Source organism: Leucopleurus acutus (genome assembly GCF_964270905.1).
Source record: "Leucopleurus acutus genome assembly, chromosome: X".
In the NCBI taxonomy this organism is placed as follows: domain Eukaryota; kingdom Metazoa; phylum Chordata; class Mammalia; order Artiodactyla; family Delphinidae; genus Leucopleurus; species Leucopleurus acutus.
The window spans coordinates 54,764,026-54,790,211 of record NC_139148.1 but is presented as its reverse complement, the minus strand read 5'-3'; the positions used below and the strand labels follow the sequence as shown (position 1 = coordinate 54,790,211).

The 26,186-nt window shown below is 45.1% G+C and overlaps 1 protein-coding gene across 1 annotated transcript; it reads right to left on the bottom strand.

The window, feature by feature from the left end:
• Window positions 1–791: 791 nt before the first annotated feature.
• MSN (moesin) lies at window positions 792–26,186 on the bottom strand (the record flags this gene model as incomplete). Its single annotated transcript, XM_082865103.1, has 12 exons — window positions 792–2,966; window positions 3,794–4,018; window positions 5,524–5,616; window positions 6,851–7,011; window positions 7,272–7,402; window positions 9,865–10,028; window positions 11,769–11,865; window positions 13,283–13,429; window positions 14,110–14,193; window positions 15,535–15,809; window positions 16,954–17,049; window positions 26,124–26,186. The coding sequence occupies 12 exons, from the start codon at window positions 26,184–26,186 to the stop codon at window positions 2,802–2,804; spliced, it is 1,701 nt and encodes a 566-aa protein (XP_082721229.1). The 3' UTR covers window positions 792–2,801.

Below are 26,186 nucleotides of genomic sequence, written 5' to 3'. Positions count from 1 at the left end.
CTTTAAGATTCTAATATGCAGACAAGTTTGAGAGCCACTGCCTCAAAGGGTTGTCGTAAGGATTTAAAGCTCACAGAATACATACTTACTTTTCCTTGCAAGTATTGGCTCACCAAGAAGGGAGGTGGTAAGTGAGAGTATGCCAGGTCCAAAACGGCCCGGAAGGCTGATCTGGGTCTCAGTTTCCTCGCCTGTAAAACTGGGATAACCACATCTAGGCTACAAAATTGCCATGTTTTATAAACCATAAAGTACAACATCTTTTGTACATACATATACTACTCTCCATTCTTACTTCATACTCCACTCCCTATTACCTTTTGCAACAGTGCTCAAGGTAATTTCTCTGACCTTCACTGGCACTGCAATAAGTGAGGACAGTAGGTGAGCAAGCCTGGAGGCCTTCCTGAAAAGAGGCAGGATAGGGCCTGACCACCCCAGGGGGAGTCCAGAGATATAAACCACCCCCCACAAGCAGCCCCAAAGCTCCAATGCCAAACAAGCCCAGGAGCATCATATGGTCAATGCAGGGCCCATCTACACCAGAAAAAATTGGCCTAGGGCTACGGAAAGGACACAGGCTATTAAGTCATACAGTCCTGTGCCCTTGGGCAGTTATTCTACTTTTTCAAATCCATTCCCTCCTCTATAAAACGAGGATAGTCATATCCACTCTCCATAGGACTGAAGTGAGAATGAAATGAGACCAGGGATAGGAAAGTGGTCCACAGAGTGCAAATTACAGTGAAGTATCTTACAGCCACCCACTCATGCCACAAAGAAAGATCAAGTCACAGTGAAGTCTTCCTAGATTTTATTGGCACTGAAATAGAACATTGGTTAAGCATAAACCCCTCCAAAAACAAATTTTAAAAACCCCAAAAATACACACACAAAAAAACTGAATATAAAATCTAACCTTTTTCCCCAGCTTCCCTGGGGTGGGGGGGTACTACCTTTAAGGCAGCTAGATTGCCCCACAATTCCAGGTTTGAATTTAGCCAATATAGGGCGTATCACCAAGAGAGTGTCAATATAATTCACAGCAATGCACATAAGACTCCGCAAGGTCAAGCAGGAGGCAAGGGGAGGGAGGGATCAAAGCCATGGGCTCTGGGCTAGGGGCACTGCATGGAAGGACAGTAGGGCCCCTTGGGGAATGAACTCTGAGGAGAAGGCAAAAAAAGGAACAATAAAACCAAATACCAAGAACCTTAAAAAAGGATTGTATGACCTATAGTGACAGGTGATATCACTAATACTGAAAGCTTCCTACATTAATTTTTCTGGCAAAATATTCTTTTACAATATAGTATATGCTTCCTAGGTGTAGGGGGTGGTAAGGGAATGAGGCCAAAATAATCCTGTCCCAACACTAATATCTTCTAAGGGTGTATTAGCAAGAAACACAGAAATCAATATTTAGTTAGATGCCACTAAAATATATAATACTGGTGGAAAGAAAAAGAACACACATGAGACAGAGAGGAGGAGGAGGCTGCTCCTGGGTTGAAAGAAAGAGGTGGGAGTGTGAAAAGGACCAGGCCAGAGCCCCTAACAGCTCTCTGGTTTACAGCTCCAAGGGATAGCACAGTTGGTGGCAAGACCTGGGTTAGAGATTTATTAAACAGAGGCAGGACCAAATCACCACCTTGGAGAGGTGTAAACTGTAGGATCTAGGCCACAAGCTTCTCTCACCATACTCAGCTTCTTCTACCCACTCACCAATTGAGCCAACTGACATCAAGATCTAGGGCTCACCAAACCAAGGCCTTAATGGCCCTGAAGCAGGAGCTGTGGTCCAACTCTGAAGGGAGAAGTAGTCTGGGACCCCTGGCAGGTAAAATACTGAAGCCACGTGTGAATATTTCCTCCCTTTAGCAAAAGTCCTGGATGGGGCTGGCTGGGTTTGGGGGTAACCATCCCTACTGTTCTACTTGGAGGGGGTTTGGGGATTGGAGTGGGGAGGGGCAGATCCCAAGAGGGGAAGAGGAACACAGAATAATAAGGGATATCTCTGCCCATAGAGCTCACTTGAAACAAGTCTAGGCTCCCATAAGGCATAGGGGCAGATCCTCTACCCAATCTTGTCTGAACAGAATGGCCAACGGCCTTCCAGGATGTTGGTGAAGCCTCTTGCAGGCACTGTCACCCCCATATCACCCTGAAGAGAAACTAAGTCCCTGAACTCAGGGACAAGGTTTACTGGGACCAAGTTTGTAACAGGTCCAATCTGGGAGGTAGAGAGAAGAATGAGTGAACATCTTTTTAGCCTCCAATCATTACAAAGCCTAAATAACTCTAGAAGGGATGGACACTGGGAGGCCTAATCCTAGGGCAGTTGACATCCTAGAGCATATAGCCAGGGCTCCGCCTCCTTCTCTAAACCCTATGATGTTCCAATTCTGCAAATCACAGGACCATGAAGAGGAAGGCAGTGGTGGGGGCTAGTTTTCAACCTACTACACTTGACTCCTGCAAAGCAACAGTAAATGTGGGGGTATTTCCCAAATCAAGTGGGAAGTGCCTCTGAGCTGAGAAAGTGATCTCTTCTAGAAAGCTAGATCACCTGGGATAGAAGAAAAAGAGGGTCCCATCATCACCATAGTGGGCCATCTCTCTGCCTAGGGAAGTGAGTGAGGGCTGAGGGGCTAGGTTTGGTCCCATGGCTGTACTGAATGCTTGGCATGACTCCTGGGCTGCTCTAGTTAGTGGCTCCAGCACAGTGTGAGTTAGGCAAGAGTGTAGGAGTGTGAGGGCAAGGAAGAAGGGAGGAGGGGTCCCTAGAGGCTGGGTGCCCATTACATGGACTCAAACTCATCAATGCGCTGCTTAGTATTGCCCTGCCGGATTTGGCGCAGGGTCTTGTACTTGTCTCGACCCAGTCGCATGTTCTCAGCATGGATCATGTCATTAGCAGTCTTCTTGGACTCATCACGGGCATTGGCCAGCTCTGAAGTGAGGGCCTGTGAGGGTGCAAGGGGATAAGGGGTTAATGGCTTCCTCTCATTTTACCTCCCCTCGTTAACCAGATGTACTTCCTGATTTATTTCCTTCTTACCTTCCTCCCACCCTCTCCACCACCTTTCTCTCTCACTCCCCCACCCCTGCCCCCCTCTTTATACACACAAACACAGACACACACATTTTTTGAGAGCCATTTCCAGCTCTGTTAGAACTGCAGTGGGGCAAGAATAATAAAAAAAAAAAAACAAAACCAGAACACCAACTTAGCAGATCAACTGATGACAGAATCCTGAGAGTAGAACAATACACCAAAGAGATTCAAGTAGGAATTGTGACAACTAAGTATTTTCTGAATATGAGGTAAATGGAATATGGGTGGAGGATGGAGCAAAAAAACAAAAAAAAAGGAAGAGGCGGTCCAGGCTCTGATTAATAAGTGAGAGCTGGGACTTCCCTGGTGGCGCAGTGGTTAAGAATCCACCTGACAATGCAGGGGACACGGGTTCAAGCCCTGGTCCGGGAAGATCCCACATGCCGCAGAGCAACTAAGCCCGCGTGCCACAGCTAGAGAAAGCCCACGTGCAGCAATGAAGACCCGACACAGCCAAAGATAAAATAAATAAATTTATAAAAATAAAAATTAAAAATTAAAAAAAATAAGTGAGAGGTGCTCTCCCTTAAAGCTCTCATTGAGAAATGCTCAAGCTCCCACAGAGCACTGAGACAGGCTCCTCTACTGCTCCCGTGCCCCGATGATCTAGGGAAGGCCATAGGCTACTAAGTCAATACACATGGTCTCCATGACCCTTTGGGTCAGCCTTGATACCTTCAGGTGCTTCTGCACACGCTCATTCTTCTCTGCCTCAGTGGTACGTTCCTCCTCGCTGCGATCCTTGGCCATGGCATCAGCCCGCAGTTCAGCGCTGGCCTCTGCACCGTTCTCATCCTGCTCATCCTGCTCATTCTCGGCAGGCTCTGCCACATGAGGCGTGCTCATGGCAGTCTTCAGCTCTGCACGGGTCTTCTCCAAGTCTTCTTGTACCATCTGAGCCTGCCCAGTAACAGAGGAAGAGAAGGTCTGGCAGTCAGACCAGGCTAACTTGCGGCATCCCTATGTGTGCCTAGAATGGCCCAGCAGAAAGCAGGCACCAGGTAGGCCAAGTCACTTTGCCTGAATGATCCTGAGTTCCTTCAGCTGTATAATAGGAGTAATTCCTATTACTAGTACCAAATTCCCTGGGGGTACTGGAGAATTCTGGGAAGTATTTGAGAAAGGCTTGAGCTCCTTCTCCCATGATACCCACTGTCAAGGAAGGATGGAAGCGTGAAGAAACCCAAATCCTCACATTGGTCAGAATGGCCATCATCAAAAAATCTGCAAACAATAAATGTTGAAGAGGGTGTGGAGAAAAGGGAACCCTCTTGCACTGTTGGTGGGAATGTAAGTTGATACAGCCACTATGGAGAACAGTATGGAGGTTCCTTAAAAAACTAAATAGAACTACCATATGACCCAGCAATCCCACTACTGGGCAAACCATATACCCTGAGAAAACCATAATTCAAAGAGAGTCATGTACCACAATGTTCACTGCAGCACTATTTACAATAGCCTGGACATGGAAGCAACCTAAGTGTCCATCGACCAATGAATGGATAAAGAAGATGCGACACATATATACAATGGAATATTACTCAGCCATAAAAGGAAATGAAATTGAGTTATTTGCAGTGAGGTGGATGGACCTAGAGTCTGTCATACAAGAGTGAAGTAAGTCAGAAAGAGAAAAACAAATACTGTATGACAACACATATATATGGAATAAAAAGAAATGGTTCTGAAGAACCTAGGGGCAGAATAGGAATAAAGACACAGACGTAGAGAATGGACTTGAGGATACGGGGAGAGGGAACGGTAAGCTGAGAAGAAGTGAGAGAGTGGCGTGGACATATGTACACTACCAAATGTAAAATAGATAGCTAGTGGGAAGCAGCCGCATAGCACAGGGAGATCAGCTCGGTGCTTTGTGACCACCTAGAGGGGTGGGATAGGGATGGTGGGAGGGAGATGCAATAGGAGGAGATATGGGGATATATGTATATATACAGCTGATTCACTTTGTTGTACAGCAGAAACTAACACACCATTGTAAAGCAATTATACGCCAATGAAGATGTTGAAAAAAATAAAATAATTTTTTAAATAAAATATAAAATAATGGGGCTTCCCTGGTGGCACAGTGGTTGTGAGTCTGCCTGCCGATGCAGGGGACATGGGTTCGTGCCCCAGTCTGGGAAGATCCCACATGCCACGGAGCGGCTGGGCCCATGAGCCATGGCCGCTGAGCCTGCACATCCGGAGCCTGTGTTCCACAACGGGAGAGGCCACAACAGTGAGAGGCCCACGTACCGGAAAAAATAAATTAAAAAAAAATAAAAGATACTTCCAGGTATTATCTTTAAAAATAAATAAATAAATAAAAGAATCTAAGGAACTGGAGCCTATGCATATGATACCCCATCCCACACTGCTTTGTCCTGGGCACGGTATCTTACCTTCTGCTGCCATTCCACAGCCTCACTCTCCTTTTTCTGTCGGGCCATCTCCAGCTGGGAGATCCGAGATGTCAGCTCTGCCATTTCCAAGGCCTGTGGATCAATAGGAAGCTATGAGAGGTGGGCCTTCTGGTCCTCAGGCCCCAGGTGTCTTCAACCCCAGATCCCCTGAGAACTAACAGGGAACTTGCTGCTCCACTTGCTTGCTGCTCTTGGAGGCTCTTTTTACCACACTTCCTCCAGGAAGCCCAGAGGAACACTCATTCTCAGATCTACTATAGCACCCTATTAACTCCAAACTAATTCCTTATAAGTCAGAGCTCCCTGCCTAGACTATAGACCTGAGGACAAACAACGTGTCATCTCTGGCTCTTCCTCATCTCTCTCTCCCTCTCTCCCTCTTGGTATTGCCAATTGCACAGTTAGGGCCTCAGTAAAGCTTTGGAGATCACTGTGTCACTGCCTGAAGTGGCAGACCCTTTCCTGTTATCCTACAATGCTCAGGGCTCCACTAAGACTCTTCCCAGGACAAGTATAGGAATGACACTCAAGTGTCACAAAGTGATCTGAAGAAGGGAATAAGCTTATGCACGCCCTCACACTTCGGGCAAATCTCCCAGAGGACATTTCCCCCTGAGAATTAGGTTTTAGGTTCTTGCACTCTCACTCCAAACAGTACAGGGGAAGAGCATACGTCAAGGAATTTGGGACACAGGTTCTTAATTTCTGAGTCACAGAACCCTTGGAAATTGTGATGAAAGAATAGATGCTCACCCTTCTCCCCTAAAAAATGTATAGACACACAGTTTTACGTGTGCTTTTAGGGAGCAAACCTTTAAAAGAGAGGCAGAAATGACTTCTCATTCTTACTCAGTCACAACAGTGTGACCTCTGACGAGTCTCTTCAACCTCTCTGAGTCCTAATTTCCTTTTCTGGGCATATTATCCCACAAGGATTAATCTCATAGGGTTATTAGGAAGAGGAAATAAGGAAGTAAGGAAAAGGGAAAAGTTGCTAGTATAGCTTGTAACACACGTAGCTAGTCAATCAAGTGTGAATCCCTTTACTACTTTCCTCCCTCTCTCCTTTGTCAGGTCATCAGCTCAAATCCCCAATTGCTAAGAAAGAGAATAAAAGTAAGGGTTAGGGAAGAGTATTTGCAAAATGACTTCTCAGCTTGCTTCTGAAGGAGCTATCTGCTGGAAGCCTGCTGAGAGTTACCCTGCTGGAAAGAACCAGTCCTGCAAGCAGAGGTAGCTGTGAATAGGTAGGCAGACAGAAGAGAAAACTAAGGTCCCATAATCCCAGCCCATTTTGTAGCTTTACCAGTTGTTCCTGGGTCTTCTTCTGGTCCCGGGAGGCCTGCAACAGGGCCTCCTTGGCCTCTTCAGCTTCTTGACGCTCTTTGGCCAGTTTCTCAGCCTCGCTCTGGGCACGCTTCCGCTCCTGTTCAAGTTCCAGAGCCCTGCGGGTCTGTTCTTCCAGTTCTGGGAAGAGAAGGTAGGGGAAAGGTGGTGAAAAGTGCAGAGATCAAGAAGGGACACCTAACTTCCTTCCTGGAAATGCTTCACCCCAGGACACAGCTGGCAGAAAGTTCTAGGCACTCTTCCTCTTGCTCCATCACTCCTCTATTCTTTAGTCATATCTGGAATATATGGCCTGAGTCTGCAGCTCAGACAGAAGGGTTTCCAGTTCATAGAGTCAGACTGTGGGAAAACCCAGTCTCCAAGGTGACTCCAAGCCTCACCTTGTTGAGCCTTCTTAGTCTGTTCCTCGATCTGCTTCAGCCTCTCCATCAGTTCCTCCTTTTCCCGTTCAATCTTCTCCTTCTCCTTTTCTGCCATCTCACGTTTCTTCTTCTCATTTTCCAGCAGAGCACTAGGAAAGGAGAAAGAAGGGAGGGAACAGGATAGCAAGGCCACATGGAAGCCTTGGAATTCCCAAGGCTCCCTGGCCCTGGCCCCTCAGTCCCCACCCATCCAACACACTCAGGGCTTGTGAGACAAGACCACTCTCCCTTCTCTCTACATTCTTGTCCTTACATCACAGCCCTACGTGGGCCGGTATGCTCAGGGCCCTGTCAGTTTGTCCCAGAATCAGGAGATCCAACCTGGACTCTCAGCTTGTCCACTACCCAGTGGGTAATCAGTGGGTGACCTTAGCTACATCATTTCTTTGCTCTTGCTCTCAGTAACCTTATCTGTAAAATGGCCAAATAAGTCCTGCCCTATCTACCTTATAAAGTTACAGGGAGAAAAGTTTTGGATCTGTGCTGATATACTGTGCTTCAAGTCTGGTGATCCCTATGGCTGGGGCATCAGTCCTCTGCCTGCCCTCTGAAGCTCAGCTCTAGGCTCCTTTTCTCCAGAATTTGTTGTAAATCTAAAATAAGTATTTGCTTTTTCTTGCCCCAGTGCCTCTTCCAGGAGGCCTTCTTTTCTCCCTTGGCTAGATGTCTTTTCTCTTTCTGACCCCTCAGAATACTTGGCCTACCCTTCTCCATATCCCTCCTCCCTGTTATTTTTCTCCATAGTACTTCTTATCATGTCACATACCATATAATATGCTTATTTGATCTGTCTGTCTCTTCCCACTAGAATGACAGCTTCATAGGAGCAGAGCAGAGATTTTTGTCTCTTTATTTTTCACTGCTCAATAAATATATATTGAGTGAATGAATGACACAGCATTTGTACCTTGAACCGTTATATATATACTATTTTTTCCCTTTCTTCTACTATACTGTGAGGTCCTTGAGGGCAGGTTCCTGCCAGATCCAGTTCTGTAAACTGCCCCTAATTTCATTTTTCCAGAATAAATGTGAACTTTGGTGTCTAACCTCCCATACACGGAGTCATTTTCCAGCCTACTAGATTAGAAGCCTCCTGAGGTTCCAAACTCTTTATGACAGAGTATCTACTAAAACAGTGCTCTCAAACATTAACATGCACAGGAATCACCAGGGATCTTATTTTTCAAATAACTTACTGAGGTGAAATTCACATAATATAAAATTAACCATTTTAAAGTGAATAATTCAGTGGCATTTAATACATTCACAATGTTGTATGACCACTACCTCTATTAGTTCCAAGACATTTCATCACTCCAAAGGAAAACCTCATACCTGGTATTAAGCAGTTTCTCCACATCTCCCCTCTCTCCAGCCCCTGACAACCACCAATCTGCCTTCTGTTTATCTATTCTGGATATTTCATATAAATGGAATAATACAATATGTGACCTTTTGTGTCTGGTTTCTTTCACTTAGCATAATGCTTTAGAGATTCATCTACATTGTAGTATGCATCAATACTTTGTTCTAAAATTTTTAATGGCTGAATAATATTTCATTGGATGGCTGTACAATTTGTTTATCCATTCATTCACTGATGGACATTTGGGCTGTTTCCAATTTTTGGTTATTGTGAATTGCACAGCTATGAACAGGTATGTGCATGTACCTGTTTGAACACCTGTTTTCAATTTCTTTCAGTATATACCTAGGAGTGGAATTGTGGAATTGTATGGTAATTCTACATTTAATTTTTTGAGGAACCATCAAATTGTTTTCTACAGCAGCTGAACCATTTTACATTCCCACTAGCAATGAGCATGTGTTCCAATTTCTCCATACGCTTGCCAACAACTGTTATTTTCTGTTTTCATTTATTATATCCATATTAGTGAGTATGAGGTGGTACCTCACTGTGGTTTTGACTTGCATTTCCCTAATGACTAAGGGTGTTTTCATGTGCCTGCTGGCCATTTGCATATCTTCTTTGAAGAAATGTTCAACTAGGATCTTAAGTTGCAGATTTTGAATCAGCAGCTTTGAGGTAGGTCTCAGAATACTGCCTTTCTAAAAAGTTCCAAAGTTGATGCTGATGCTGCTGAGCTTTGATGCACTTTGAGTAGCAAGGGTCCTCAGTGCAAAAGGGCTTGGTAGGGAAAATTCTGGTGGCTCTGCCCAATTCCACTCAAAAAACCCTAGAGTCCAGGTTTAAATGTGCATGAAGCCTTCTGCTACTGCTGCTATACTGGTCAGATAGCCCAGAGCAACCCAGAGTCCACCTAGAAAAGCAATGGCATGAGGGTCATAGATAATGGGGAACTATGAAATGTCCCTCCCTCCTATCAGCCTCTGAAATCCTAGGGTTCTAAATGCCTGCCTCCTGGGGATGGGGATGCCTGAGACTTAATGGAAGGGGTGTATCCCTGTACATCTCTCTCTCCCCCAGTACCAGGATGGCTTCATGCCTTGCCTTTAGCAGGCTTGGCACCTCTGAGAAGCTTCCTTGCCACAGCCCTGGCCCCCACTTCAGTTCCACGTCACCTACCGCTCCATCTGTTTCTGGTGCTTCTCCTCCCGGGCCTGTGCCTTCATCTGCTGCACCTCGATTGTGTCGGGCTTGCGGCGGCGCATGTATAGCTCATGGTTCCCCATACACAGAGCCAAGATCCGCTTGTTAATCCGCAGTCGAGGAGCATAGAAGACGAAGTCCTGGTGGAAAACCAGCAGTCAGAAAGAGTTTAGAGGGACAGATGAAGGTGGGCTTCTGCCTTCTGAAAAGCTAAGTCCAAAAGCACTGGAAAGATCATGTTACAGATGGGAAGACCAATTATCAGAGTGGTGAAGTGACTTGCCCAGGGTCAGATGGCAGGTTAGTGGCAGACCCAGGACTGGAACCCAGGCTTCTTGACTCCGAAACCAGTGCTCTTTCCACCGAGCCACAATTTCTTTCAACCTTTGCTTATGAAAAGCATCCTAAAATACCCTCAATGCAGTTGAAAGATAGAAACTGACTTTATCTGCTAATTAGATATCCTGCTGGGTCTCAGGGGCCTCTCTTAGAGGCCAAATAATCCCTGCATAATACCGTGGTGAGTGTAGTATGGGTGGGCTGGACTGGTTTTATAATCTCCTAAAAGCATATCCTAGACCCAGTCCCTTCAATCCTGTTTGGAATAAGGCAGTTTGTAAATACATACATGAATATATAAATCTGAACATCGATTATCCTGGTTGTTGTTTTTTAAATATGCCCTTGATCTCAGCTGACTTTGTTACTTACCTTTTTCTGATGAAAGTTGAGCACAGCAGCAGTATTAAAAAAACAAAACAAAACAAAGAAAAACAAAAAAAACAAAAAAAAACACACACACACAAGAAAATCCAGTGAGTTTGAGTTTGTTACTACAAATACCACTGGACCAAGGTCACCAGCTGATGGACTAACCACCAGCTCCTCTGCCACTGAACCCAAACTGCTACCATCTCGCATTGCTTGGGGTGCAGTAGAAGAAGCACAAGAACCAGAGGTCAAACAACCTAGGTGTAAATCCCAGCTCTATCATTTTTAGCTATGTGATCTTGGGCAAATCACTCCATCCCTCTGAAACTCAGTTTCATCACTTATAAAACAGGTATGCTACTACCTACCTGACAATGTCGTTGAGGGTTTAAAGAGACAACATATATAAAGTTCCTAGCAGGGCAAGTTCAGAGACCTCAGAGCTGGAGAGGAATGGTTGAGGCCTCATGAGAAAGGTCTGGTTCAGCATGGCCATTGGCCCTTGTTGGACATGAGGTACATCAAAAGAGGAGAGTCTCCTCTCAGTTTTCTATCCTATTCCCAAGCACCAGCTTTCCAGTCTTGTCAGCCACAGGCAACTGAGTAGGTGACAGGAATGGCAAGCATGTTAGAGGAATGACTGGACTGAAAGCACTTTCTTGGTTTTGGATTGCTCTGGAAAGAAGTCTTGAGAGGACAGCAGCAAAGTTATAACAGAAAGAACACCTGGAGAATCATCTTTGGATCTGGACTTCTCCTGGCTCTGTCCTTTCTCCAGAATTAAAGATAAATCGAGTACATGAACAGTTTCCACTTTCTAGGGCCTAGAGGCTTTAAAAGATAAGATGTACTCTCTGTTTCCACCCCAGAGCCTCAGGGAAGTAAAAGACAGTGGCTAAGAGGCAGTAATTAGACTGCCTGTGGCTCTCCATAATCCATGCTTCTCCTGAGACACAGGTAGCAGTGTGGCACCAGTTATAGGATGCCTCCTGACCATTTCTTGGCATCAGCATCCCCTTTCATTGCCAATCGCCTTTTGTGCCTCCTATTCCCACCCACATACACAAAAAAGCCAAAAAAGGGAGAGAAATATAGAATGACACAATTGCTTTTAGCATTATCCAGGCCTTGGCAAGTACCTGTGTTGGCCAGTGGGAGGAGTCACTTACCGGGGCTTTTTTGTCAATGGGCTTGATGACAAATTTCTTGTCATTAAAAGAGATGTTCCTGATTTCACTCCAGGGGAAGCCTATCTTAGGAGTCAGTCTGTAAAAATGGATGCCAAGAACATTAGGATAAAGGCAAGACAAGAAGGACTTAGAGGGTTGGTGCCTTGCCCTCCCCACCACCAACTTCTCCCTTAAGGAGGTGGATTCATTGCCAGCTCAGCCAGTGTCATCACATGCCACCAGGTCAGTTGCCAGCATTGAGGGTGCACAAAGGACCTCCTGATACCACAATCAACATATCCCTTGTCCCAATATCTGAGGTTTGTTTTATTTTATTTTTTGTTGAGGCATGGACCTTGTAACAATCTCTCACAAGAATCCCCAGCCCTACTTAACTGGAACTCTTCTATTCTACCAAGGTTGTAAAAGTTGGGGAGAAGGTAAATAATAAGTTCCAAGACTCAGAAGTTACACAAAACAATAATATACTGATCTCCATCCTCATCAAGAGCAAGCCAAGAAGGGACTTCCCTGGTGGTCCAGTTGAGAACCCACCTTCCAATGCAGGGGACATAGGTTCGATCCCTGGTGGGGGAACTAAGATCCCACATGCTGCGGGGCAACTGAGCCCACATGCCGCAACTACTGAGCCCACGTGCTCTGGAGCCCACGCGCCACAACTAGAGAGAAGCCCGTGCACCGCAACGAAGAGCCCATGTGCTGCAACTAAGTGCCAACATGGCAATAAATAAATAAATATTTTTTTTAAAAAAAGAGCAATCCAAGGAAAAAAAATAAGCTAGTGCGATAAGGCTGTAGCAAGAGGGATTATAGGCCAAAAGGCACTTAATCATCATATGCAAAGGAGATTAATTACAAATCGTGACAAGGTAGGTTTTAGACCAGTGTTGTCCAACAGAAATATAATGAGAACCACACATGTAATTTTAAATTTTCTAGCAGCCACATGAAAATAAGTAAAAAGAAATAGGTGGAATTAACTGTAACAGCAGTTCATTTAACCCAGTATATGTAAAATACTATCATTTGTACATGTACATCAATATTTTTAAAAATATTAGTGAGATATTTTGTATTCTGTTATTCACACCAAGTCTTCAAAGTCCAGTATGGAGTTTACACTTATAGCACATCTCAATTCAGAGCAGCCACATTTCAAGTGCTCAACAGCTATATGTGGCCAAAAGCTACCATAGCAGACAGTGCAAGTCTAGTCAATGCAAGAAGTATAATTGTTGACAGGAAGTATAAGCCTGGGTCAACAGCCATATTTCAAGTGCTCAACAGCTATATGTGGCCAAAAGCTACCATAGCAGACAGTGCAAGTCTAGTCAATGCAAGATTTAGAGACCTGAGGGAGGTTGTACAATCATCTGGACTGGTCTAAACTAGGTAGAAGAATGATATAGGTGGGACCCAGGAAGTATAATCCTACTCTGTCAAATCCTAGGTGTCAAAGTGGCCCAAAAAACTAAGTAAGCTCTGAACTATACCTGTCATTCTGCTCATAGATGTTGAGACCCAGGGCATCTACTCCCAGCCACAGCTCTGAGCCTTTCTTGTTCTTGATGCTGAAGTAGTTCACACCATACATCTCCAGATCCTGGGCAATCTTCAGATACTCCAGGACAGCATCCTCCCTAAACAAGAGAGCAGGGTGGGGCGGGGGCGGGGAATATAGGGGACCCTGTGAATCAGACCCGGGGAGACAGAAAGCCTACTTGTTCTGCAATTCTGACAAGAATCTTGCTATAAGGGGTGGGAAAGAGGATGGAAGGTGAACAGATGATGGCGAACAGAACACAACATGACTTTTGCCAAAACATGCTCACAGGAGTCTCAGGTCTGAGGTTCCCAAAGGGGAATAAAGGCGGGATGACCCTTGCTGGCCTCTGGCATGTTTGCTATCACAGAAGCCTCGTACGCAGGCACATTATTAGCAGAGCCCAGATGAGGTGGTGATGGCAAAATGGTAAAATTTGTTCTTCAACTAGACAATTCCCAAATGGTATGCCACGTTTATAGAGCTCCTTCTTCATTTCATTCTTGGGGAGGAGACCCTGGTGGCGCAGAAGCTCCCTAGGGATCCTGAGATCCCCTCCATTTCTTTATGGTCAAAATTGTCTGGGCTATCAGTTGCCATCATTCACAAAAAGTACAGCTTTATGATGGCCCTGATTTGCCTTCCATTTCTAATTTCCTGTTTCTCTCTCTCCAATGTCCTCCAGTGTTCCTTGCCCTCTGCCTCTTCTCTCTCCAGAATCAACTCTCATTCTCCCTGCAGGGGCAATAGAGCCCACAGTTGCTAGGGCCGGCTTACCTGAGCATGCCCCGGTGCTCCTCATGCCACACCTGGATACGTTCCTCCCACTGGTCCTTGTTAAGTTTGTGCTGTTCCAGGACCCTGGAAAGACAACGCATGGTGAGTAGTTTAAAGCACAAAGTCCAAAAGCAGGGGTAAAGGGAAGTCTACTTAGCTCCCCAAGGGGTTGATGCAAAAAGTATGTGGGGTCATTACACCAGAAGCAGACTGAAATTACAGCAGGAGGTATTAATTAGACATAGGGAACTGCCTGAGGAGTATGAGAGATACAGAATGGGTGACCAAGAAAGACAATAGGAACACCTTCCTTTGTACCTTTAACCAGAAAATCCAATAATGTGCTGTGGTCTCTAAGCAGAGCAATAACATATCAACAGTCTGTGCTGGCTTGTGGGGCTAAGAGTAGGAACAGGCCTCATGGAGGCATGCACGCGCTCTCCTAGATCTTTGTGGTACCAACAGTTTGCATTTGTGAGACTATTGCTCAGGGATAAGATTACAGCCTGTGGCTACAGAACAAAGAACTGAGCCCAAATGGCTCTGGGAGAAACTATTGATAATGGGCTCAACCTCCCAGATCTACTAGATCATAAACAAGGCTTGCTTTAAATATGCTATCTCAGACATTATGGCAGTGACTTAGGTAGAGTCCCAGGGCACCACTATCCCTAATACCTTCAGGTGAGTTGTACATTTGCCACAGCTCCACTGGGACTGAGGCTACCAGAATGAAACAGAACTTTTCCTTCCAATCCAAAAGCCTATGAAAATAGCAAATGGATGCAGTGGGGTTAAAAAAATCAAGAGACTAGGGTTCTAGGTCACCTTAAATGAGCTGTGGGAGATTGAGCAGGTCAGAGTGAGCACCTCTGCACATCTATTTCCTGAGCTAATAAGGATTGTGCTGCCTTATTCATTTTCTATGTTGTTGTGATGCTAAAACAAGAATGAGTGTTTGAGAATGTTCAATTTTGAACTTTAAAAAAGCAGAAATCTCTGTACACTGGTTATCAATATTAAAAGACTGTTTGAGCTCCCCACACCCCTGGCTTAAGTATTTCTCACTCCTATGAACCTCTGATATAAGAGGTCTAAATCAGTGAAAAGGATTGAGAAAATGGAACTGGGGCAAGGAGAATTAATCCATCTCTGGTTCTCTATATAAGCACCTGTTTCCAGGGGAATGAAGTCCTGTAATTAGGCAAACAGAGGAGGAAAAAAAGCTTTTTATTTTGAGAACCAGAGAAATAACAACAGGGTATAGTGCCATATGCAAATATGTCTGTCTGAGCAGCATAACACGGTCTTCAGACAGACCCTAGTGGAGAGGGACAGATCTGGCAACCTCTGTATAATAGGGATCAGTCAGCTTTGGGCTGCAGCCCACTCTGAACAGGGCAGATGGCCAGTACATCACCTCACCTCTGTGGCAGCAACTTGTCCCCGGCCAAGTAGCCAGACTTGTGGACTTCCTTATTGAAGTCACCATACTTGGACTGGACAGCATAGGAGGCCAGCAACACAGCAGTCTCAGGTGGGCAGTAAATATCATCATTGAGAATGCCCTCCTTCACTTGCAGGAAGAATAGTCGCTGTGTGATGTCCTGGATCAATTCCTCGGATACATCCTCAGGGTAGAACTTAGCCCGGAACTTGAAAAGCAGGGGGCTTTCCTTCCGCACATCCTGGGCAGTCACCTGGGAGCAGCAAGGGGTTATGGGCTCTCAAAAAAAAGACTTTAGGGATGGGGGAGTGGCTGTAGGGTGGGGAGAAGACACTGAAAAGTCATCAATTTGGATAATCCCAAAGAGTTGGGTGGCAATTCTCCTGATAATTCAGAAAAGAGACACATTACTTTCATTGGGGACCCAATCCCATATCCATAATTGCTTCCTGTAGGGAATTTCTTCCTGAAAGAACCTAACACCCACTGATAGTCATAAGCCCTTAAGCCATCATCATCTGACAATATATCCAGCTGCCCCCACGTTCTGAAAGTAGGCTTAAGAAACTTCTCTCTTAAGGCCCCCCCAACTCCATAAATCAGCAAAATAAAGACTAGGATGTATGACTGAGGTCTGGGTATTGACTATAGGCAAAAGCACAAATCAGACTGTCTTTTAAAGCCTGAAATTGGCTATTAGCGGCTCCACATTTTTCCAGCAGAAGTCTCCACTCTTTGTGAAAAGAAGACTCTGCCAGCAGAAGGTGGGGCACCCATCCCCTAGACACTGTCAGGAAAATAAGCCATAGGACAGTAATGGAGACCTCCAAGGACAAAGTCAGCCAGTTTGAGGATAATGAGATGGAGAACTGCCATGTTCCTGCAGAGATGCTGCTTGGAGGTGGAGAGTTTGAATGGACATATACTTAAACCATCCCACTTGGAGTTCAACTGAGAGAGAAAATCAAGAAAGGACACATCTGTATGGGGCTCAGGCAACAGTTGACAGGCAAGAAAAGGGACAAGATAAAGATTATGAGACTTTCAAGATTCTTTCCAGTTTAATAGTCTATGACTCTCTGTTTAACAAATTTCCTAAAGCCCTTCAGTTTGGAAAGGAAAAAAGGATACCAATCCCGTCCTGAAGAACTACTAATGGCTATGGTCCATAAGTGGGTCCCATCCTCCTTGGACACTGGCCATTCTCGCTGTTAGGAGTCCAAGTGGAGACAGCAAGAGGTCTGCCCTTATTCTGATCTAGTGGTCGATCAGAATTTTTCACTCATGAAAAACTGAGCCCTAGATGCCCTGCATTTGCCAGCGAACACATTTTACACCCCTGAGAAAGATCTGGCAGAGGAGTGAATTCCAAACCTGACGATGGGATAAGCAATTACCTTCTTATTGAGTTTTAGCCAAGTAGAGAAACCCTTAGTGTCCTGGTACTGCAGACCAAAAAACCAAACTTCCCTCAGGCCGATAGTTTTCACCACCTGAAAGAAAAAACACAAAACAACCACTAGTTGAATGCCTACCTTGTGCCAGGCACAGAGGACAGAAATGTGGAGCTCACATGGTCCCAGGGTCTGGCAAGAAAATATACTTGGGCAGGAGCTAAGAAACCATGTCAACATCTCTCTGAACAAAGTACTTTCGCTGAGGTAGGGACTGGATCAATTACTTATGAGCACGACCACACACCAATAACTTGATATCCATTATTTCCTTGAATGTTCACAATAGCCCTATGATATAATTACAATTGGGCCAATTTTATAGATAATAAAAGTAAGGTTCAGAAGTGAAGGTTCAGTTAGTAAGTAGCAGAGTCAGGTCTGTTTGACTCCAAACCCATTCAAATCCAGTGCTTTCTGCCACCACCACCAGCCCCCTCAATTATGCCATGCAGCTTCACACACCCAGGATGGATTAAAAGCTGAAGGTAAAAACTGTTGGTTTAAATCCTGAATCTTGTTCTCCTGGATTACTTCTTTATGTTTAGCAACTAGGAATAATGCCCACACCCTTCAGACTGAGTCCTATTTACAATATCCAAATAAAGAATGTTTGAGGAGACAGAGCAGGGACTGTAGTATCTATACACCCCAAAGCTGTGCTGTGCCTAGGGGCTGAGATGCTTCTTTCCAATCCTGATTAGAGTTCAGTCATGATTCCCCTTTACCACTCACACAGGTTGAGAGTGGGAATGAGGGTGGAAACAGGGTGAGCACCTCAATGTGGTAGCTGAGGGGCCCCATGGTGTTCTGGGCATCTTGGCTGAGCAGTGGGCAGGAAAGGGAGGCCAGCCAGGAGAAGACAGATGGGGTCTGTTTTCCAGTCCCCGACATTAGCATGTAAATAGTTCTGGCCGGTGGCTCAAACCCAGCATGCCCACCACTGGGGATAGAGGCAATAAAGCTGAGCCACATCCTAATGAGGTCACACTGGCATCAGAGTCTTCTTTATATTTTCTTCTATTGTGGGGGGGTGCCGGGGGGGGTTGAGGTGAAGAAATTTACCTGGACTTAGAAACAGGTAACAAGGACCCAGTGTTGCTTATGTCCTCCCTGTGAATAAATCAGTATCTCCCCTCAAAACGCACACACGCACGCTCACACACACACACACACACACATACACACACACACACACACACACACACACACACACACACACACACACACACACTGCACTGTATCCAAAGTCTGCACTACACATCCAAGGCCAGGCCCCATAGTCACTCCCAGAGCTTACGATCTAGAGCTTCAGAGGTCCCAAGGAAAAAGTAGATCATGTTTATTAAAGTACCTGTTATGTGCCAGGTATCAAACACTGAACAACCATGAGATAGTTATTATCTCCATTTTATAAATGAGGAAAATAAGGCTTAGAGAGGCAACCTGTCTAAAACTGTAGAGCCTAGACTAGAATCCTAACTGTATGACTCCAAAACCTATATACCCTTTTCTCTTGCATGCTATCTCCTAATGCCAAGGGCTCAAAGGATCTTAGAAGCCCTGGGGTTCCCAAGTGACTAACTCCCTTGTCTCTCTTTTGGCCCAGATATCCCAGCCAGACAATGAACTTTGACTACCTCTGCATCTAGATATAGTTCCTGGCTTTCCCACTAGACTCAGTCAACAACAGCTTTGGAGAGAAGCCATATCCCGAGGTCATTAACCTTCGTGAGCTCACCAGGGTATGCATGGTGATCACCCCTCCCTTTCTAGCTTGAATCAGGTATCAGAAAACCTCAGTGGAAGTCTCAATTCTGTCTCCAATTTGCTGTATGATCTTAAGGTAGCATATTTCCCTCTGTGGGCCTCAGCTTCCTCATCTATCCAGCTTCCCCATCTACTACAAATGGTGTGGCTTAAATGACCTCTTTCTGCTCTCAAGTTCTACCATTCTACTAATTAGGTTATTTGTAAATGACCAAGAAATACAACCCCATTTCCCACCTACCTCTTGCCAACTTGGGTAACTAGGAACATGCTTAGAAAAAATAAATGAAGGAAGGTGCAGGGTATGAGGAAAGATCAAAAGACTTCCAGGATTCAATGGCAAGGTGAGTCCTTGAGTCTAAGTCAATAGGCAGTAGGAATTACCAGGTTTTAGATGACAACAAAGTAGTCATGTTGAAATGTGATTTTGGCTTTTTTGCAGAGGACAGAGGGAGAGGATGTGGACAGGAAAGATTTTTTTAAAGCACCTCTTATCCTGTATCTAAGATAGGGCCTAATTAACAATTCTAATGGTTTTTCACAAGGCTGCAAAATAATAATGTACCAAGGTACAGTTGGTGGAAAGAAATAAGTTCCAAGAAACGATTCAGCCCCAAGAGAGAAAGGGACCCACTGAAGATGTTGAAGATGGACCACTACGGCCAGGATGCTAGGTCACGGCAGGGCAGACTGGGAACAGAACTAGTAGTGCAGCAACTGGTTTTTGTCTGTACCAATGGCACAACTGTAGAGGCTCAGAGACCCCAGAACTAAAAGGAAATGAGGAAGGCACGGACTACACAGCCAGTCCCACAGGTCCCAGGAGTAAGTTCCTTAGCCTCTTCTTGCACCATGTTGTCTGTTTCACTAGTGGGATGGGTAGGGGTGTGATGAGAAGAGGATCATGGGAGCCAAAACAGTTCCAGGATCTAGAGTATCTCTGAGGATAAAGTAATAGCTAAAGCGATATCTAAAGAAAGATTTCAGGATCATCAAGGCATTTTAATCTCTCTGAGCACTGCCTCTTCCCTTATGAATACAGAGAAATCAGATGCATATAAATTTTCCACTTCCTTAGGCTGTAGGGCTTGGAGAGATGAGCAATGTCTCTTAGCCTCCACTGAAGTCCTAAAGTGAGGAAGTGAGGGTGTTGGGGGAAGGAAATATGGTCTGAAGTCAGAATCAAGACTGAAAAAGAACAAAGGATAAAACAGATGACCCCCGGACCCCAGGCTATAAGGAAAACTCCAATTAAGGTCCACAGGGTGCTGGGAATCATTTGATCAGGCAACTCTTGGCCCCATTTCAAAGTCCTGAAATATGGAAATGAGGCCAAGCTTAGCTTGCTTCCAGCTTTGCCTCCAGCTGAGACCTTACTCCAGAGGAAACAGAAACCTCGTTTTCTAGTGGGAAAGAGTATCTAGGTCCCAGTTCCAGGAACAACATCTGTGGCTCCAGTGACGGGTCCTTACCATTCCACTCTGAGAAATGGCTGCATCCCTGAGAAAAAATGTCTTTCTTTGCTCCCTTTGATTCCAGAGAGCCAGCTCATCTGGCCTGAGCTAGTATTTCTCAAAGCTGCCATGGAAGAAATCCTTACGCATCAGAAGATAATGAATGCATATACCCCGGGGACGGGGGTGGGGTGGGGTGGGGGTGGCAGCGTGAGATACAAGAAGATGGCTGCAAGCCACAATTTTTTTGAAGCCTGAAGGTTTAACCTTAATCATTTGTGCAAATTTTACTTTCTACTCCTTAAATATCCATGTTTTAATAATGAAATAGATATTATCTACAAGTAAAACTGATGCGCCAAGATACTAAATCACATCCATCCCACGGCTCTGTGTACCTCCTGGAACCTGCCACATTCACCTAGAGGGACTAGGACTTCAGTTTGTAAGACACTGGCTGTGGATTCTATTCAGCCACACAATAGAAACCCCCCAAACAGACTGGAGCATTGCAGGATCCAAGCAGCATAGACTAGAAAACTGGGGTCCAGTGAGGGAAAGAGATTTGCCTCTGAGAAAATCCTCACTAATTACCAGGAGCATCTGGATGTAAGCAAGAACTCCCTTTTGCCTCTCTTTTGCATGTGAAGGCTACTTATGTCTGAGGTCTGGGGAGGGGAGAGGAGATTAGGTCAATTCTGGAAACCAAAGCCCCCCTCCTCATATCCCTTATGCATCTATCTGAGTAAATAAACTAGTGACATAAGCAGTCACTTCAGAAGTCCAGAGCAGGATTGGGAAGCAAGGCTTGGGCCTCAAGAGGAAAACTGCATGAGAAATTATGTGCAAAACTGCACCAATGCCCAGACACCTGAGGCCCACTGAGATCCCATTACAGGCTTGGCAGCAGCTGCATCAGCCACCCACCTGAAAGCAAATCAGTGCACAACTGGAAAATTCCAGGAGGGCTGCCACCATCGCTGCTTCTGCTACCCCACACTGCCTGTGCCCAAGTGGCCACCTGCTCTGTAACACAGAACCCGTTCAGCTAGGGTTCTAAGTTTAGGGACCAAACTTTGTTCTTAGAATGGAAACAGGCAAATAAAGAGGAGGTCACAGAGGACACAGCTGACAAAAGGCACTGGGAAAATTGCAAATGCTATAAGCTTTGGTTCAAGCCACTATACTACTTCCTAGCTATCTGACCTTAAACAGGTATTTTCCCCTCTCCAAGCCTCAGTTCATCATCTATAAGATGGGGATACTATTATTATAATAATAGATATTAGTTATTTTATAAAACAAAAATGGTAAAAAAGAGAAGAAGGGATTGCTGCCTTCAATGCAGAGTCGACAAATCCTAAGGCTTTCACTAAGCCAGAAAAGCATCCTGATTTCATGGCTCCCTTATCTGAACTCCCAGGGGAAATTCCACCCACTTATTTAGCCCTTAACAAGAATAAGCAACATTAGAATGCCTGCTATGCACCAGGCACTTTACTTACTCGAGGATTAAATAAGACTACAAAATCTCTAAGATTAGTGTGATTACTATTTTACTGAGGAAAGTAAAGTCCTAAGAGGCTAAACAAGCCGTCCAAGGTCACACGGCTGAATAGCAGGACAGAATTTGAACCCAAGGCTGACACCAAATCCCATGCTCTATATACCACCTCTATATACAACCTGAGCCTCAAGGGTGTTTGTTTCATTCAATGTGAGAGGAGAGTTGCATGTACTTTTCTCTGTTTCCATAGGTGAGTAACTCCAAGTTCCTTAAGGACAGAGATGGTGTTTGATAGGTCTAGAGATTCTCCTAGAGACACAGTAGACCTTCAGTCAATACTGAATCAGTCAATGAACAGATGAATGAATGGATGGATGCTCTGAGATTTCACCTCTCTTCTAGAGCTCAAAACCTTAAGTGGAGGGGGCAGGTAGAGCTAGAATAGAGCTAGAGCTAGAGACCACGGCTGAGGAGGAGCCAGGCAGAGGGTTCTTAAAGTGGAACTTATTATGGCAGCACTGCCCCTTAGTGGCACCTAGGTAATCAAGAGCCCTCGGAAGAACCTCACGCTTTAGAAATGGGGCTAAGTAACAAAATCGCTGTAACAAAATGTGTTCTCTCTCCTCCCTAGCTGTGAACACACTCACAAGAAGGAACAAAAGCAAACGGGAAGAACTATGGGCCCCACTTCCCTTTCCCACCAGGCCTTGTAACTCCTCAAGCTATGGCTTCCCATTGTTGCCTGTTATTTATCGCTGGTGCCAAGGAGGGTGCTTCCTCTCCAGTCAGCTTCCTCTCTGGTCATCAGCCAGACAACTGCTGGATTCCAGGATGGCCCCAGAGCTTCTGTCAATTCCTCCCAAGGAGTCCAGCTCCTTCCTCCTAGGCCCCTGATCTCCCTGAATGATGGATCTCAAAGGTCAGACAGAATGGACTTCCCTCCTTATGCCTCATCAACTTAGAGAGAGGGAAGAAGGGAAGAGATCAAATGCCCCAGTGGCCTGTGAACACGCATCTCTGAGGATTTCCATCCAGACCGGCCTTGGCCCCGAGAGTGCCAGATGCTCAATTCTGTGCCAGAGTCGAAATTTTTTTTTTCCTGTAGCTTTCACCTATGGGATCCCAGCTCTGCTCCTTCTGACCTCACAGAACATGACTGCCCCCTCCTTCCTACAACAGCCCCTCAGTGATCTCAAGACAGAGAATACATCTTCTCTTGAGTCTTCTCCAAGCTAAACAGGCTCGTTCACCCCAAACAGAGTAGCACAGTAGGGAAAAGTATAGTTTTACAGTCAGAGCTATATTTGAAACTCTGTATCACAATTTACTAACTACATAACCTAGAGTGTGTTTTTTCACCTCTCATAGGCAGGGTCACTACAAGGATTCAAACAAGGTTAGTCCATAGTAGGTGCTCACTAAATCATATTTCTCAATACAACACTTATCTTCCTGGTGAGAAATCATGAATTTCCGGGTTTCCTCCCTTTCCTCTCCCCAACCAGTATGAAAGATTCAAGTCTCTCAAGGGCTTTTTTGGGGAAGCAGTAGCTTTCAGAACTAGCACACCAATCTGGCCAGGGCTCCCTACCAACTGGGCTTCCCTCAGAACCACACCCACAGTACGCAAACCAAACCAACACTAACAAAGAACTATCCGGCCCTGTGGCTTTTCAAAGTTAACAAACCCCTTTGTTCAAGTATTTTTCTGCTCTAGGCTCTAAATTATGCCTTCTTCACCCTCCACAGCAACGCCCTCCAATGCAAATGGACAAAGCCCCCAGTGTTGAAGGCAGGGAACAGTGTCATTTGTTTGAGAGAGGTGGGATATAGAACCAGGGCTCTGGGAAGGCGTCTGGGTAGAGGCCAAGGGAGTCTCTGGTACCCAGCTGGACTATAAAATCCACATTGGCTGATACTCTCCTCTCTACAGATGCTGCCCAGAATGATACTGCTGTCTGAAGCAAAGGGCCCAACAGCCTACCTATGGTATGGACACCTTCTCCCTTTTGTCCCAGAGACAGTAGAAGCCTATCTAGGAAGAGCTGTCCCCTCACCAGGTATCCTTCCCCTCCCCACCCCCTGGCATATGCCAATTACAGATCATACTCAAGTGAAGCATTTCCCTCCTTTTTACAGAAAGGGGTCATCTGAAATCCAAATAGTGGGGTTAGAAATGGGAAAGAAAAGATATGGAATACAGAAATAAATGCCACAGATAAATTTCTGAGAGATAACCAGATTTGAGATATCAGTTAGACAGTGTACAGATGGGGAAACTGAGGCCCAAAGAGGGGAAAGTTTTGTGTAAGGTATCAGGAGAGTTAGTGGTAGAGCCAGGCCTAAGGCTCCAAATTTCCAACTTTCTATCCAGTGCCCTTTCGACTTCACCAGGCTGTCCCTTGAAAAGCTTTCCAGTATAAAACCTGCATGCAAAGGGAGAATGCAAAACCTTAATGTAATCAAAATGCATTCAGTCATTCCAGACTAGCATTGTAATCACTTGTGAACTATGTGAATGTCAGCACATTAATTGTAGTAAATGTGTGTTTAAATGTTCCTCTAACTAATTTGTCTTTTGTAAATTAAATATCAATGACTACCTTTCACCATTCGATACAAAACAAACTCCAGAGAAGAAGCAAGTTCTAGCTAGATCCAAAGTTAGATATGCTGAGGATCTTCAAGCCCATCTCCCAACTCTAGCTGATTAATGAGACAAGAAGTGTCACAGCATTTGGAAGCTATCATTTATTACATCTCTACTACATGCCAGATGCTTCACATAACACTCACTTCTCTATTTATATTTTCTTATTGCCTTTCTCTCCTATTTCTAATTTATCCTTTTGTACAATTATAAACCACCGTAACAAGTTTTCTGAGTAGCAAGTGAGATACAAATAACATACTTTTTCATAACCTCACAAAAAGCCTTTGAGGTAGGTATTAGACCCACTTTTGGGGGGCAGGGCCAGGAGAGGAATGAGACTACCAACCCAGAAAGGTTCAATAATTTTCCCAAGGCCTAGCTACGAATATGAAGATTTTGTTTCCCCATCTGTAAAATGGGGCCAGTACTAATTCCTGCATTCATTGGGCCTTGTGATAGTCAAATGATATGGTACACAAAATGTCTGTCACAGTACCTGACATACTGTAAGCCCTGGACAAATGTTAACTTTCATCTGTAATAGCCATAGACAACAATTTTCCCACTCTACCACATGACATCAGGGACTCAGGAGACATGCCCAAGCTGTCCTCACATTTCTAGGCATATTTTCCTTCCTTTTACAGAGAGATCTGAATGGAAAACAGCCTTGCACCATCCCCATCTCCATCCTCTCCCCTCACCAGTCAGGAGTATTCATAGTAACAGAATGATCTCATTTGAATATAATCTCCTTCTTCCTTTCCTTTCCCAACTCTGGGTAAGCTCTCAGACAGCAGAGGTACTCAGAGAGCAAAGGAAGGGAAGCAAGAGGGCCTGGAAAATCCATTAAGGGGACATGTGGTCCCAACATCCAGGACAATGTTAGACTCCCACCTCACCAGAGGCGGGTGTGGAAGTAGGATAATGGCCCACCTGGAGGGATTCCAATCTCTGGAAATGGGAACCCCATTTTTACTCCTAGAAGTCTGGTCACAGATGGCACACTCCTTTGGCCCCTGGAGGGTCTTTGAATGCTAACAGATTCTGTGGCCCCCACCTGCCTATTATATAGCACATCCCTTTTGACAATGATGATTCACAGCAAAGGAACACCCCTTGGATTGGAGATGGGAATGACCACTTCAGCATTATCTCCATGGCATGATTACAGGAGCTGAGGTATCCTCTTATTGCATTCATCACCCCCAGTGGTATCCTAAGTCCCAATATTCCTTGAGGGAAATGTACATAGAGCACACTACTTCAGGGAGAATATGTTGGTTTCCTTCTACTAGGAAGAAAAAACAATGTGACAGAGGCCATGTTGTAGTGACAAGAACATGGGGTTCAAATACCAGCCAGATACCAGCTGAGTGCAATTAAGTTATTTAATTTCTGAGCGTCATCATCAAAATAGAGATCACTTACATCTTTCAGAGTTGAGAGAAAGGCTTTGCATGCTGACATTTTAAAAGCATCTAGCACAGTCATATCCTACTCACTTCTCTTTTCTCCCATGTTCAGCACCAAGGATAGGATTAATCGGGGCCATCAAGGTGTAGGCTGCCAAAGTTAAACTTTGCCTCCTTTGTTATTAAGGCTGAGGCCAGCCTTTGTTTTGACCTATCCTGGAGGAGTGAGTAGAAGAGATTCCCCAAAAGTGGGTATTATGGTGGAAGCTATTGGGAGAAGTGGGGGGCTAAGGAGCAACAAGTCCCTCCCTTACCTGGTCAAACAGCTGCTTGCCAGTGGTGTTGGGCTGAATGGCAAATTCCAGCTCTGCGTCCAT